This window comes from Thamnophis elegans, chromosome 7 (genome assembly GCF_009769535.1).
Source record: "Thamnophis elegans isolate rThaEle1 chromosome 7, rThaEle1.pri, whole genome shotgun sequence".
Lineage (NCBI taxonomy): Eukaryota > Metazoa > Chordata > Lepidosauria > Squamata > Colubridae > Thamnophis > Thamnophis elegans.
In genome coordinates this window covers 54222605-54238223 of record NC_045547.1, presented here as the reverse complement: position 1 = coordinate 54238223, position 15619 = coordinate 54222605, and the positions used below count along the sequence as shown (strand labels likewise).

General features: G+C 42.9%; 1 protein-coding gene across 3 annotated transcripts in view; it reads right to left on the bottom strand.

Moving 5' to 3' along the window:
- NELL2 (neural EGFL like 2) overlaps positions 1-15619 on the bottom strand; it is a 144572-nt gene that overhangs the window by 36361 nt on the left and 92592 nt on the right. For all 3 annotated transcript variants that reach the window (XM_032221597.1, XM_032221595.1, XM_032221598.1), the window contains one exon: positions 1362-1487. In XM_032221597.1, coding sequence (XP_032077488.1) covers positions 1362-1487 — 126 coding nt within the window. The remainder of the gene's footprint in view (positions 1-1361; positions 1488-15619) is intronic.

Here is a 15619-nt window from a genome sequence, read left to right as displayed (position 1 = left end):
CTACTGTAGGACTCTTTACAACTATTTGGGATTCATTATGCACTGTGAATGAACATAATTCACAGCCTTTGAAATAAAAAGATGGTTTTTGGGACTAGCTGTGTGGTTTTTATTGTATCAGGAAGCCTAGGTCAGAACAGCCTCCTGTCTTGCTCCAAGGAGGCCCCAGACCAGGAAATGCCAACAATGTCTGGGATTGGAAGAAGAACATCTCCTTTAGCATGTTGTGGCAAAGGAAACACACACACCAGTGGTGGTATTAGGCCAGTTCGCACCTATTCGGGAGAACCGGTTCTTAACTTTCTAAGAGGTTTGGAGAACCGGTTGTTGGAAGAAATCTTCTTTTGGTTTTTTTCTGCTTTACAGGGTTAATCCTGTAAGGAAGGCATGAAGGAAACATTCTGGTGTTGTTTCTAGCTTAATCTTTATGGCCCTGCTTACAGAATCTGCCTCTCTGGTTAACCCTTATTACATTGTAACAGCAAAGGCGAAGCGCCCATCAACCTAAGTAATGTTGAGTTGGCCACACCCACATGGTCAAATGACCACTAAGCCCCACCTATCCACCTGATCATTAAGACAGAGAGCCGGTTGTTAAATTATTTGAATCCCACCACTGACACACACACAAACACACAGAATTCCAAACTTGAATACTTTTATCTGCATCTGATCTTATAAACTGCCAATCAGGCTTGGGCTTGGGGAGAAGGCCTTCTCCTTCCTCTATGGGTAAAACTCTCCAAACTTGGTGTGTGTGTGTGTGTCTGTTGTGTTGTGGTGTGTTTTTTGTGGGGCACTGAATTGTCCCCACGTTGAGTTATTCAGTGCAACTTCTTCTATCCTTACCTAGTCATCCTGAGTCAGCCATGGCCAGTGAGTGGCATCAAGGCAGCAATGTCCACCCAGTTACACCCAGTCAGCCATACACACCTAATTGTAGTATCCAGCTACTGGCTCTTTGAGGAAAATCATAATGCTGATCTAGCCCTAAATGAAATTGAGTTTGACACCCCTGCTGTACACCATAAAGTGGGTGGGAGGTTAGCAGCTTAAAACTGGAAAGAAGGAAGGGGAAGTTGTCTTCTTACATTTCATTTCTTACATTACATTTATTCATTCATATTCTATGTTAATGCAAAATTCAAGCTTTTCCCCTTTAAACAAGAGGGATACAGTAAGACTACATTAGAATTAACCAAGACAGATGTCATAAAAAAATCTGGTAATCATATCACTCTAATTGTATGAAAGAAAACAGAATAACATCTTTTTCATATCTGCTAATGACTTATAAAAGTGAATAATCTTTAAAGAGGTGAAATAATGGGCATCTGCTTATGTTAACAAATTATTCTTACCTGTACAAGAGTAGTCATCAATTCTGATGTAACCTGTTTTGCAGACACACATAAATGATCCTGGTGTGTTGATACACATAGTATTTTCCTGACAGTAATGCCTCCCTTCAGCACATTCATCAATATCTGTGAATAAAACAACAAGGACAGATGAACAAACACTGCTGAATATCCTGCTGTTAACACAGATTGGAATAATGTCTCCAATTAGAGCAGTTGCCCTTGTCTTATTGCTTAGGCCGAGTGTTGACAACCTCTTTCCTTCAGGGCTGTTCTGCTGTTGGGGCGGTGGCAATGGCGATGGCTGGAGCCTTAGTGCGGGAGCAAAGAACCCCTGTACTTGCCTTTGCATCGCAACAGGATTCTGCCTTTGTTGTGATACATTTGCTGTTGCCAGCAGCAAAGAGGGCTGGGAGAGAACAGCAGGGGCAGATCTTATAGGTGGAGGCCATCCCCCAAGCCTGGCCTTTCTCCTCCCTCGTCAGTGGAGCCAAGAGAAAGAAGGGGGCAGTAGAATGGATTTTTGCTAAAGAGACAGATCAAAACAATACAAGAATGATTCTAAACACACTGGAGTACTATGAGATACATCCTGGAAAAAATGGAGTTGATGTTTTTATGAAAACTTTTTATTTTCCATTTTCATAACATATAATCACATGTATATTATTACATAGCCAATATCATGTTGTGTTATTAAAATATTTACATCAATTCATCTTACCATCAGCTCCCTAAAAAAAAAACACAATTATTGGCTCTTCTGCTCTCCATACACCATATTTGTGCCTTATCCAACACTTTCTTCTCCCTCTCTCCTCCCCCTCCCTACCTCCTTTCTACCCTCCATCATCCTTTTCTACTCTACTTCCCCTTCCTTTCTCCTTCTCCTCTCTCCCCTTTCCACTCCTCCTTATTCTTCTCATTTCCCCCCCGCCCTCTCTCCTATCCCTCTCTTCCTGCCTTTCTTCTCTCCTCTACTTCCCACTCTTCCTCTTATTCACTTGGTGTATTTCAGCTTCTGAGCAAGCTCCATTTTGCGTTGATGGTATTTATAATTCCATTTCAATATACATAACATATCTTTGTTTAAAAAATAAGACAAGACAGTATACATGTATGATCATAGTGCTTTAAAACCCAACACCCCCCCAAGCCTAATTTAGTTACAAATATTTACTTCCCTCCCTCCCCCCTCCCCCCCAACACCCCCAACCTTCCCACCTGACTTCCAAGAACCAATATAAGGTATAAGTCTTTAACAAAAACAGTCTAAAATATATTGGAAAAGAGAGTAGAAAGTTAATAACGTCTTTAAATTGAGCTTAACTCCTCCTTGCTAGGCTAACTCTAAACAATTTATATCATTCCAGATCTTAATCATAAGCTATCTGGAATTTCTTAGTCCCATATTTATTTTGAATATAATCAATCCATTTTTTCCAGTCTCGTTTATATCTCTCATTTGAATAGTTCTTGAGATATGCAGATATTTTAGCCATCTCGGCTAGGTTTGTGACTTTCAATGTCCATTCTTGGATAGTAGGCAAATCTTCCTTCTTCCAGTATTGCGCCACCAACAATCTAGCTGCAGTTATTAAGTGCAAAATCAAATTAATCTCTACAACTGTACAATGTAATTATACCTAACAAAAATAACTGAGGAGTAAACTTTATCCTTTTTTAAAGAACATTTTGCATAATCCACCATATTTTTATTCAAAATGCCTTAACCTTTTTGCAAGTCCACCATATATGAAAATATGTAGCATCCACAGAATCACATCTCCAGCATTTAGGTTGTAAATTCGGATACATAGAAGCCAATTTTTTAGGATCTAAATGCCATCTATAAAACATCTTATAAAAATTTTCTCTCAAATTTTGGGCTTGTGTAAATTTTACATTTCTTACCCAAATCCTTTCCCATGTATCCAACATTATTGGTTCTTCAATATTTTGAGCCCACTTTATCATACAGTCTTTAACTAATTCTGTTTCCGAGTCCATTTCTATTAATACATTATATAATCTCTTTATATGCATTGGACTTTGATCTCTAATTTGTTTGAGTAAATTATCCTCAACTTGCATAAAGCCAGTTTTTTAATCTATTTTCCATCTGGCCTGTAGCTGCCCGTACTGAAACCATGTTTGAATTATCTTTTCCTCTTTTAATTCATCCAAGGGTTTTAATTGTAGTACACCTCTTTCTAGGGTAAGAAGCTGTCTGTAAGTAATTACATCCTGTTTTTGTACTATGTTCATATTTTCTATTGCGTGTCTGGGAATTGCCCACATGGGTATCTTATCATTTAATTTGTATTGATATTTTTTCCAGACCCGCAGTAGAGCATTCCTTAAAATATGACTTTTAAAATTCTTGTCCTCCTTTTTGTTATATAGCAGGTAAGCATGCCAACCATATACCAAATCATGCCCCTCAATATTACTGTATATACTCAAGTATAAGCCTAGTTTTTCAGCCCACTTTTTGGGCTGAAAACAGCCGCCTCGGCTTATACTCGAGTCAGTGAAAAATTTGCCCGAAATGGAGGAGAAAAAGGGGCGGGGCCATGCCGCTGGGTGACACTCGTGAATGGCCCGGTGCCCCTGTGAGTTTCCTCTCCCTCTGTGTCAGTTTGCCGCGCAGCGCACACCGCACCATCCCCCCTCCTCACGTTCTAATGTAATGCAGGGCTGTCTTACGATTCCCCTTCCTCCCCCTCCTGCCGCTCTGCAACGATGTCCCACCTCCTCCTTGTTATGGCAAGCAGCCACATAGCGATGTCCCACCTCCTCTGGTACAGTGATCCAATGATAGGAATCACTGTGCTGTGTGTCATAGGAGGCGGGACATCGCTCCCGCGGCTGCACGGGACATCATCATCACAGCGGGACATCAGCATCATGAGGTGAGTGAAGTATTTCATTGAATACACCGCTAGTTTACTGTTTTTCTTTGAAATAAATATTCAAAAACATTATTGGTATCTATTTTTATTTTTGAAATTTACCGGTAGCTGCTGCATTTCCCAACCTAGGCTTATACTCGAGTCAATAACTTTTCCAGTTTTTTTGTGGTAAAATTAGGTGCCTCGGCTTATATTCGGGTCGGCCTATACTCGAGTATATACGGTAAGTATTCTATCATCTGTTAAATTAATCCAGTCATTAATTACAGATAAAACTACTGCATCTTAATATAGTTTTAAATTGGGTAATTTCAAACCTCCTCTCTCGCGGATATCTTGCATTATTTTTAGTTTTACTCTCAGCTTCTTCCCTGCCCATACAAATTTATTAATGCCCTTCTGCCATTCTAGCAGGTTCACATCTTTTTTAAGTATTGGTAACATTTGGAAAAGAAATAAAAATTTAGGTAAAATATTCATTTTCACTGCTGCTATTCTTCCCAGCAGAGATAACTGTAATTTCTCCCATTTTTTATCTCTGTCTGTATACTATGCCAAAGTGGTTCATAATTATACTTGTATAACTTCCCATTTGAGGTTGAGATATAAACTCCTAAATATTTGACCTTTTTCACATCCTGTCATTCCTTCTAGTTCTTCCCTTTGTTTAGTGTTCACATTTGTAGCTAGTATCTTTGTTTTCCCTAAATTTATTTTAAATCTTGACACTTGACCATATTGATTAATCAAGTTCATTAAGACCTTGCTAGATTCCTGTGGTTGGGTTAATGTTATAATCAAATCATCTGCAAAAGCACGTACTCTATATTCTTGCTGCCTAATCTTAATTCCCTGTAAGTCCTCTGAACCTCATATTTTATTCAACAATAATTCCAAAGTTATGATAAACAATAATGGGGACAAGGGACAACCCTGCCTTGTACCTTTTTCAATTTGAAAAGAATCTGTTAAACTTCCATTAACTATAATTGGTTGAGTAAGATCTTGATCTTCTTTAGGTATCAGGGATATGAAGGCTGTCTTCCAAGATGGGGGTACCTTGCCTTCCACTTGAATCTTATTAAATAATTCCTTAAGAGGTTCTACCATTTCTAATTGTAGATTTTTGTAATAAGCCGCCGTCAAGCCATCTGTACTCGGTGCTTTCCCTGCCTTTAACTGTTTAATTACCTGTAGAATTTCCCCCGAAGTTATTGGTTGGTTCCAGTCTTTCCCTCTGCTCATCTTTAACTATGGGTATTTTTTCTTTGTCCAGGTATCTATCTATATCTAGGCCTTGAATTTTATCACTCTTGTACAATCCTATAAAAAATTCATGAAAGACCTTTTGAATCTCATCCTGTTGATACACTTCCTTCCCTTTATAATGTAATTTTGATACATTACGAGATTTCTGTTTTTTTCCTAATCAAATATGCTAACCATCTACCAGATTTATTTGCATTACAGAAAGTGTTATGTTTTGCATATAGCAGATTAGTAGCTACCTGGTCTGAAATCAACATATTAAATTGGTCTTTTAATAAGGTAATTGCTTCTTTAATCTTTTTATCTCCTGGTTTTAAAATTAACTCCTTCTCTTTCTTCCTAATTTCATCTTCCAGTTCAATTAGCTTTTCCCCCTGTTTACATCTATGTAATCTATTTAGATTTATCAAAGCTCCTCTCATATATGCTTTACTTGCGTCCCATACTATTTCCATAGATGTACCCTTATTCATATTAAAAACAAAGTATTCTCTTAACAATTTTTTACGTTCATTAATATATTTCTCATATCTAAATAAATTTTCATTCAATCTTCAAGTCCTTCTTGCTTGCGTCCCAACTCCCAACTCCATCCAAACCGGATTATGATCTGATAAAACTCTGGAACATATCTTTGTCTTCTTTACCCTAGAAAGCAAATCATTGGTAGTTAGTATGAAGTCAATCCTAGAAAAGGATTGGTGTCTATCAGTAAAGAAGGTAAAGTCGTATTCTTCTGCATTTCTTTCTCGCCAAATATCTCTCAGTTCAAAATCATCTATCATGTCAAAAAAGGTAGTTTCACTCGCATTTGAATATTTTGCCGAAAAGCCTTCTTGTCTTTCTTGGTATCCATAACACCGTTCCAGTCACCCAATAATATGCAGGATCTATAATCCGAATGTACTAATTTAGCATGGAGCTTTTTATAAAATTTATCTTGTTGATGATTGGGAGCATATATTCCCAGTAGCAATATCCTTTTCCCTTCTAATACCAGATCTATTGCAATGTATCTTCCTTGGGAGTCTGCTTCAATTAATTCAGCTCTCACGTCCTTCCTTAAGTAGATAACTATACCATTTTTCTTCTCCGGAGCAGAAACTATAAAGTGTGGTCCAAGTCTTGTGTTAATCAAGTATTTTTGATCAGTTGATCTAATGTGGGTTTCTTGCAAGCAAATTATGTCATTCTTGAATTGTTTAAGATAGTGATTTATTTTCTTCCTTTTCTCTGGGGAATTTAATCCATTAACGTTCCACGTTAGGAACTTAGTTGTCATCTTTAGCTCCCTGAAGCTTTTTAAGAGCCATCTGGACATCCTGGAATTTAATCTTTGGCCTGGCTCCTCCCACTACTTCTAGACTGATACCTGTAGCTTCTTGACTGGTGGCAGGTGTTTGTTGTAATTGTTGCTTTTTTAATTCTTGGTCCATTCATCTGGTAATCACACGGGTTTGTCTTTATTCCTTGGCTCCTTGTACCTCTGAGAGAGAAAGTTGATCCAACCTTGTTGATACTTGTGTGGTTTGCTGTCTATCCTGTCCTTCTTGTTCTCTTTCTCTGGGTCCAGGCGGATATCCAGCCTTCAATATGTTATTGTAGAAATCTCGGGTCTTCCATACTGAATTAAAATGGTATCTTTGCCCTGATAAATGAGTGCTAGTCCAGCTGGCGCATCCCATCCATCTGAACTGTAACTGATGATTTTTAAGCTCTTCAATTAAAAAAGCATAGTCTTTCCTTGAGCTCAACATTTTAGGTGGTATCTCCTTCAAAACAGTCACCTCCTGACCCCCAATTTGAAGCTTAGTTTTGTAAGACTCTTGCAGTATCATATTCCTCATGTCTCTTGTAGCAAAGTACACCATAATGTCTCTTGGTAATTGCTTTTGTCTGGCAAGCCAGGAGTTAACACGATAAACCTTTTCAATTTGCCATTCAAAATTCCCACCTGGCCTTCCCATCAATTTATCGATGGCTTCTGAGAGAATCTGCTTCAAATTTTCCTGATTATTTTCACCTAGACCTCTTATTCTTAATGCAAATTCCATTTGTCTATACTGTAACATAATAATCATTTTCAGCATCTCCAACTTTTTGTTGAACCACATCCATTTTTGTTGCCAGGTTGATATTAGAGTCACTAAGATTTTCTAATCTGTCTTCAATTCCAGACACGTATCCTGATAGGCAATTAAAAGCCCCCAAAATATCATCCCTAATCCTCTGGTCCCGAGTCACAAGTTCATCAGACAGTTCTTTATAAGCAGCAGATATCTCCTCCTTAATTTTAATTTCCATCGCAGCTGCATGATTTTTTAAGGCTTCAACCAATTCTTTCTGCAAAATTTCTTTAGTCAGGGACTTCCCTGCAGAAGTAGCGGGGGGAAGTCGTGACTATAATTTCGCAACAGGAGCAGGCAAGCTGCCTGCACTTTTGGAGATGTTAGGAGGGAGGGAGGGGGAGGAACATTTTGCCTAGAAGCCATTCCAAGTTTAATCTTCTTCAGCCAATTAGTAAGTATGTAAACCGATTATACAGCAATTGCTGTTTAGTTTGATGATAAATCACTTCCTTTTCTTTAAATGTTCTGAGATCCGTAGAAATATTTTCAAAATCCGACCCCTGCTACGAAGCTGCTCAGCGCCATTTTGTGTATCTCTTTAGCAAGTAAATTATCAGAAGGAATTCTTTTAAAAATGAAGCTAAGGATTAATACATACAATTAGAAGTTCACGAGTAGAGGCTCTGCCCGTTCTGGAATCAATAAATCAAACTTTGTGCTGAGGATGAGCGGATGCCTTTGTTTTGCAGATAAAAGCAGAAGTTCTTGGCGCGACTAATACTATGCTGTCGGGTGCCCCCCCTTCCCAGATTTATGGTCTGGGAAGGTTAGTTGGAGCACTGCCCAAGCATAATTAACTCGCCTCCTTCTTCTAAGCCTGAAGAAGAGGTAATCAAACTGCCAAACGGCTGATGAATTGCTGTTTAGACAGTTTAACGCAGCCAAAAATCCGGAGCTGTTTAAGAACAAGAAGCTCCCACAGCCCACCCCCCCAGAAGTTCCTCGGAGTTGATGTTTTTAGATGCACAGAAAGCATTTGGAAATGTTAATTGGCAATTTATGTTAGCGCAACTAAAATATATGGACTTTGGGGAGAGATGTATTAATATGATTAAAGCAATATATTGTAAATGTATTGTTATCAGTCTGGTTTAAAATAAAAGAACAACATTATTTGAAAATACCAATCTGGCTTTCCACTATGGAGGCATTGGTACATCCTAATGTTATTAATATGGAAAAAATTCTAAGATACAAAGACATTCTGAATGATAAAAGGGGAACTAAAAACTAAACAGAAACTTAGTAGTCAAAGGATAAATATCGCATGGTGGCCACATATGCAGATACAATCCTGTTACGAAAAAGATGATAAAACGTATGGCTTTAATAAAGAGTTAACAGAATTAAACCAGATATTAACTGAAACAGATGAACCGATAAAGAAATTATATTCTTATATACTATTAAACTTGAAAGTGATCAGGTTAAGGAGACAATGATCGCCTGGGTTAAAAATTTTGGATATGCAATAGAATTAGATAAATGGCAGAAACTATGGGATAGAAATGTTAAATTGACTAAATAGAGGTATAAAGAAAATTTGTATAAAATGTTTTATAGGTAGGTAGGTAGGTAGTTTTATTTATATGCCACCCTTTTCCCTGGGGGGACTCAGGGCGGCTTACAGTTCAAAAGGAAGGGAAGACATACAAATTAAACACATAAGACAGTACATCGTTAAAAACACAACATTCATACAATTCGGGTGGGTTGAAGTCTTTAGTCCCAGGCCTGTCGGGACAGCCAGGTTTTGAGGGCTATGCGGAAGGTCTGGAGGGTGGTGAGGGTATGAATCTCCACGGGGAGATTGTTCCATAGGGTCGGAGCTGCCACCGAGAAGGCTCTCCTCCGCGTGGTTGCCAGTTGACACTGACCGGCCGATGGAACTCGGAGGAGGCCTAATCTATGGGATCTGATTGGTCGAGAGGAGGTAATTGGCAGTAGGCGGTCTCTCAAGTACCCAGATCCACTACCATGAAGGGCTTTGTAGGTGACAAGTAGCACCTTGAAGCGTACCCGGAGATCGACAGGTAGCCAGTGCAGCTCACGGAGGATAGGTGTTATGTGGGTGAAACGAGGTGCACCCACGATTGCTCACGCAGCCGCATTCTGAACTAGCTGAAGTCGCCGGATACTCTTCAAGGGCAGCCCCATGTAGAGCACATTGCAGTACTCCAGCCTAGAAGACACAAGGGCACGAGTGACTGTTGTGAGAGCCTCCCGGTTCAGGTAGGGGCACAACTGGTGTACCAGGCGAACCTGGGTAAATGCCCCCCTGGTCACAGCTGACAAATGGTGTTAAAAAGTCAGCTGTGGGTCCAGGAGGACTCCCAAGTTGCGGACCCTGTCTGAGGGGCATAGTATTTGACCCCCCAGCCTGAGAGATGGAACACTTGGCAAATTAGTGGGAGGGAAGCACAACAGCCACTCGGTCTTATCTGGATTGAGCACAAGCTTGTTAACCCTCATCCAGTCTCTAACAGCCTCAAGGCCCTGGCTCATCACGTCCACCGCTTCATTGAGTTGGCACGGGGCGGACAGATACAACTGTGTATCGTCCGCATACTGGTGGTATTTTATCCCGTGCCGCCGAATGATCTCGCCCAGCGGTTTCATGTAGATATTAAAAAGTAGGGGGGACAGGACCGAACCCTGTGGCACCCCATATGTTAGGGGCCTAGGGGTCGATCTCTGCCCTCCGACTAACACCGACTGCGACCTGTCCGAGAAGTAAGAGGAGAACCACCGTAAAACAGTGCCTCCCACCCCCACCTCCCGCAGTCGTCGCAGAAGGATACCATGGTCGATGGTATTGAAAGCCGCTGAGAGGTCAAGGAGTACCAGGATGGAGGCATGGCCTCCATCCCTGGCTCTCCAGAGATCATTGGTCAATGCGACCAAAGCGGTTTCTGTGCTGTAGCCAGGCCTGAAGCCAGACTGGAATGGATCAAGATAGTTAGCTTCCTCCAAGGACCGTTGGAGCTGAAAGGCCACCACCTTCTCAACAACCTTCCCCACAAAGGGGAGGTTGGAGACTGGACAATAGTTGTTTAGTACGGCTGGATCCAAAGATGGTTTCTTCAGGAGGGGTCTCACCACCGCCGCCTTAAGAGCGGGGGGAAAGACCCCCTCCCGGAGGGAGGCAGTAACAACCGCCTGGATCCAGCCCCGTGTCACCTCCCTGCTGTTAACAACCAGCCAGGAGGGGCACGGGTCCAGTACACATGTGGAGGCACTTACAGCTCTCATGGCCTTGTCCACGTCCTCAGGGGCAACAGCCTGAAACTCAACCCAGCGATGGCCTACCAGATTATCCCTTAGTGCCTCGGCTGGTTCTGCAGAGTTGGAGTCCGAGTCCGACCGAAACCGAGCAACTTTGTCCGCGAGAAACTGGACGTAATCCTCAGCCTGGCCCTGCAAAGGATCCTCCGTATCCCTCCTATTTAGGAGGGAATGGGTTATCTTGAACAGGGCGGCTGGGTGAGACTTGGCAGAAGCAATCAGAGTGGCAATGTAAGTTCTTTTAGATGTCCTGATTGCCCGGATGTATTCTCTGATGCAAGATGTTAAAAGTGCTCGGTTCGATTCGGATTTATTGGATCTCCATTGGTGCTCTAGGCGTCTCTTCCGGCGTTTCCTCTCCCGGAGTTCCTCAGTAAACCAAGGAGCCCTCCTGGATCCACTGCCTTGGAGTGGCCGTAGAGGCGCAATCCGGTTAAGAGACTCCGTCGCTGCCGAGTTCCAAGCAGCAACCAGAGTCTCCGCCGGACTGCGGACCTCGACAGGTCCTCCGAATCAGGCACACTCATTCGTTCACCCCCAGCAGTCCCCACGTAGTAATTAAAACACAAAAAATACAACAGTAATAGGTAATAAAAAGTGGGATCATTCACTCAATCACATACAATCCCATACACTCACCATACCAGTTAAAAATTACGCAACCGTGCGAAGTTCGTAGGCGGGTGTACAAAAAAGTAGATGTACAAAAAAGTCCAATCCGGTGGAATAGATGACGGTTGCAAAAGTAGGGAGCAGGTTGAATAATGTCCCTGGTGTCCCTGGAATGCCAGGGACAGGTAGCAGTCCAAGGGGCGTAGTGAAGAGTAATGATGATGGCAATATTGGCAGTCCACGGGCCGTAGGAAATAATAGTGATGGTAACAGTCAGGGCTAAGAAAAACAGGATCACAGGCCCTAAATATATGGGTGAGGGAAGTCAGATGGTCAAAGTCCAGAGTGGCAGGGAACCAATGTTGGTAGAAAAGGCAGCATTGGTAGAAAAGGCAGCGTTGGAGAAGAAGGTAGCGTTGGTGAAAGAAACAGTGCTGGTGGAGGGGGCTATGTTGCTGAGAAGAGCAATGGTGATACCAGAGGCAGCGTTGGTAGAGGAGACAGCGTTGGTGAAAGGAGCAGCGCTGTTGAAGGCAGTAGCATCGCTGAAGGAGCTGAGCTGAATATGGAGGGGGGGGCATCCGGAAAAGGCTCCGGCCACGGCACACAGTCAGCCGCCCGATTTGCCTAGTCCGAGTAGAAGCCCCGTTCGAATTTCCCGGTTCCAAAAGATGGCAATAGCCAGTTAACACAGTCACTGTAAGCTCCCCAGGCTCACCAAGCTGCTCACCAAGCTTCAGCAATTGCAAGGAAAGGGTTAAAAACCCCACAGCTGCTGAAGCCGCCGCAAAACGCCCTCAATCGCCTCCGCTTCCTCTGCCACCATAGAGCCGCCGCTCCCGCCGCCAAGAATGCCCAGCCACGCTGGAGAATCCGAGGCCCCAGATCGACGGAAGGCATTGGCCTCCCTCAACTTCTGGCCTGCACACGTCCCCCGAATCTCCGTCATCCCGGGGGACCCCGGCAAGGGCGGTAAGAAGCCGGTTCCAAGGGCTCCCAGCGCTTTTTCGTCAGATCGACCTAAGACGAAGGAGCCCTGGCCGCCATTCCGATTCTTCGTAGATGCACTGACAAGATTGGCCAAAATGTATAAAGATAGATCTGCTAAATGTTGGAAGTATAATCAACCATTGGGTTCATACTATCATATGTAGTGGACCTGCCCAAAAGTTAAATATATTGGACAAAAATACATACTTGGTTGGAAAAAATGATAAAGCAGCATATAGATTTGAAACCAGACACATTTTTGTTGGGCATCCCACTGGAAAATTATGATAAAAGGACTATATATCTGGTTTTATATATACTAACTGCAGCCAGAATTGTATTTGCACAATGGAAAAATGATGAGATTTCATCACATGAAAATATAATTTAGAAAACACTAGAATGTGCAGAAATGGATAGATTACAGCTTATTATTAAGGATAAAGAAGAAACTGAATATTTTTTTGATGTGGGATATATTTTAGCAGTGGTTAGACAATAGAAACAGAAGTTAGAAAGGAGGAGATATAAAAAGAGGAAATGTTAATGTGGAGAAAATGTAGAGAAAATGATGTTATGTATTATTTTTATACTATTATACAGTAATATTATTAATATTGTTGTGATGAATATAACAACAAATATGTGGATTATGACTGTTCAAATAACTGTACCCACATCACATACTGTTGGATGGAAATTGAAAATAATATAAATAAAACAAATAAAACATGAAGAAACAAAAAAAGAAGGGGGTGCATGGGGAAGTGCTCCCTTCCCCTGGCCAAGTGCTGAGCACAAAAATCCAGGGGGTGGCTGGCCTGGCAGAAGCGCCCCCATTGGCGAGTTGGACACTGGAGAGACCTGGCCTAGCTCTCACAATGGGACATTATCCGGCACCTCCAGACATGATCTGCCACCTTTGAAATGCACAACACTTTTGAGGAATCTGGGCAGCAATGGCTGGGGCCATGGGGGGGGGGAGTGGAGGCATCAGGGCTGTTCCCCCCCTGCTCAGCAAGTGGGCCTGGAGGAGAGTGGAGAGTTGCAGGCCGAGCACGAGAGGGTCAGATGGTGCACTTTGACATTACTCCAACACGCGTTTCCAGCACACTCCTCTGTCCCAGTGGGGGTAGGGGGAAGGGAGCAGGGGGAAAGATGGAGAAAGGAAGGAATAAGGATGTAATGGGCCTCCAGAGGCTACTGCATTACACTCCCATCATTCCTGAGTTGTGCTGTTAAAGAACTCCAGTGCTACCAGGGAGAAGTCAAGTTGCGAAAGCATGATTGAAATTCCTCACATTGAAACTAAGTGGAGATAGGTCATAACAGAGGTGTGCATTCTCCCTGACGCAGTTTCTTGTTATGTACTCTATGGTTTAAATTTCAGATAAATGTTTTTTTGCTGTCCTCTTAATTCAGTGAGGTATCTGATGGTACTGCCAGGGTTGAAGGGGATCTGGCAGAAGATGCCCCAGGAGCCAGTCTCATCTCTATACCCATCAAGCATTCCATTTTCTGGTTTCTCTTCTCCACTCCCATTTGTTCTTCTAGCACACTTTCCTTTCCTTTAGTATAACAGGTAAAAGTCTTTGAACTACCTGAGAGCTAAACTTTAGTTGTTCTTGAAATCTTAATTTCTCCAGAGGGGCTCAAATAGTGGAAAGTAGAGAGAGAGAAAGAGAGAGACACCGATAGACAGAGATAGAGAGAGAGAGGTGGGGCCAGGCGGGACAAGTAATCTAACAACTGGTTCTCTGCCTTAATGACAGGTTTGAGCTTTGAGGTTTGAGGTTTATTCGATTTATATGCCGCCCTTCTCCCAAGGACTCAGGGCGGCGTACAACATTAAAAGAAACACATACTACAAAAGTTAAAAAGAAATTAAATAGGATATCCCCAAACCCAATTAAAATTAACAATGACACATTTTTTAAAAGAATTAAAATTAAAATTAACAATAATCAATACTTTGATTTGTTTTGTTCAGGCCAGGCTGGCTTGCTGGAAAAGCCAACTTTTTAGGGCCCGTCGGAAGGACCGGAGGTTGGGGATTATACGAAGCTCAGGGGGCAGCTCATTCCAGAGGGAAGGCGCTCCCACAGAGAAGGCTCTCCCCCTGGGGGTCACCAGTCGACACTGTCTGGCCGACGGCACCCTGAGGAGGCCAACTCTGTGGGATCGCACTGGACGATGGGAGGCTACCGGTGGCAGTAGGTGGTCTCGCAGGTACCCTGGGCCTAAGCCATGGAGCGCTTTAAAGGTCATAATTAGTACTTTGAATCGCACCCGGAAGGCAACCAGCAACCAGTGCAGGCCACCTAAAAGGGGTTTAACATGGGAGTACCTGGGTGCCCCCATGACAACCCATGCAGCCGCATTCTGGACCAGTTGAAGCTTCCGGGTGCTCTTCAAGGGCAGCACCATGTAGAGAGCATTATAGTAGTCCAGGCGAGAAAGGAGGAAGGCATGAGTGACTGTGCACAGAGCATCCTGATCCAGAAAGGGGCGCAACTGGCATACCAGGCGAACCTGGTAAAAAGCCCCCCTGGTCACGGCCGTCAGGTGTTCTTCTAAACTAAGCTGCGTATCCAGGAGGACGCCCAGATTGCAGGCCCTCTCTGAGGGGGCTAAAATTTCTCCCCCTATCATCAAAGATGGAACAAGATGCACAAATCGGGATGACGGAAACCACAGCCACTCCATCTTGGAGGGATTGAGCTTGAGTCTGTTCCTCCCCATCCAGATCCACATAGCAGGCATCGGGACATCACATCGAGGGCATTGGGACATCAGGCATCGGGACATCACGCCGAGGGCATCGTTTGGGTGGTTTGGGGTAGAGATGAAAAGTTGGGTATCATCAGCATATTGATGATACCGTACCCCAAAACCACGGATGATCTCACCCAGTGGTTTCATATATATGTTGAACAGGAGGGGTGAGAGAACTGACCCCTGGGGCACCCCACAAGTGATGCGCCTCAGGGTCGATCCCTGCCCTCCAGTCAACACAAACTGCGACCGATCCGACAGGTAGGAGGAGAACCACCATAAA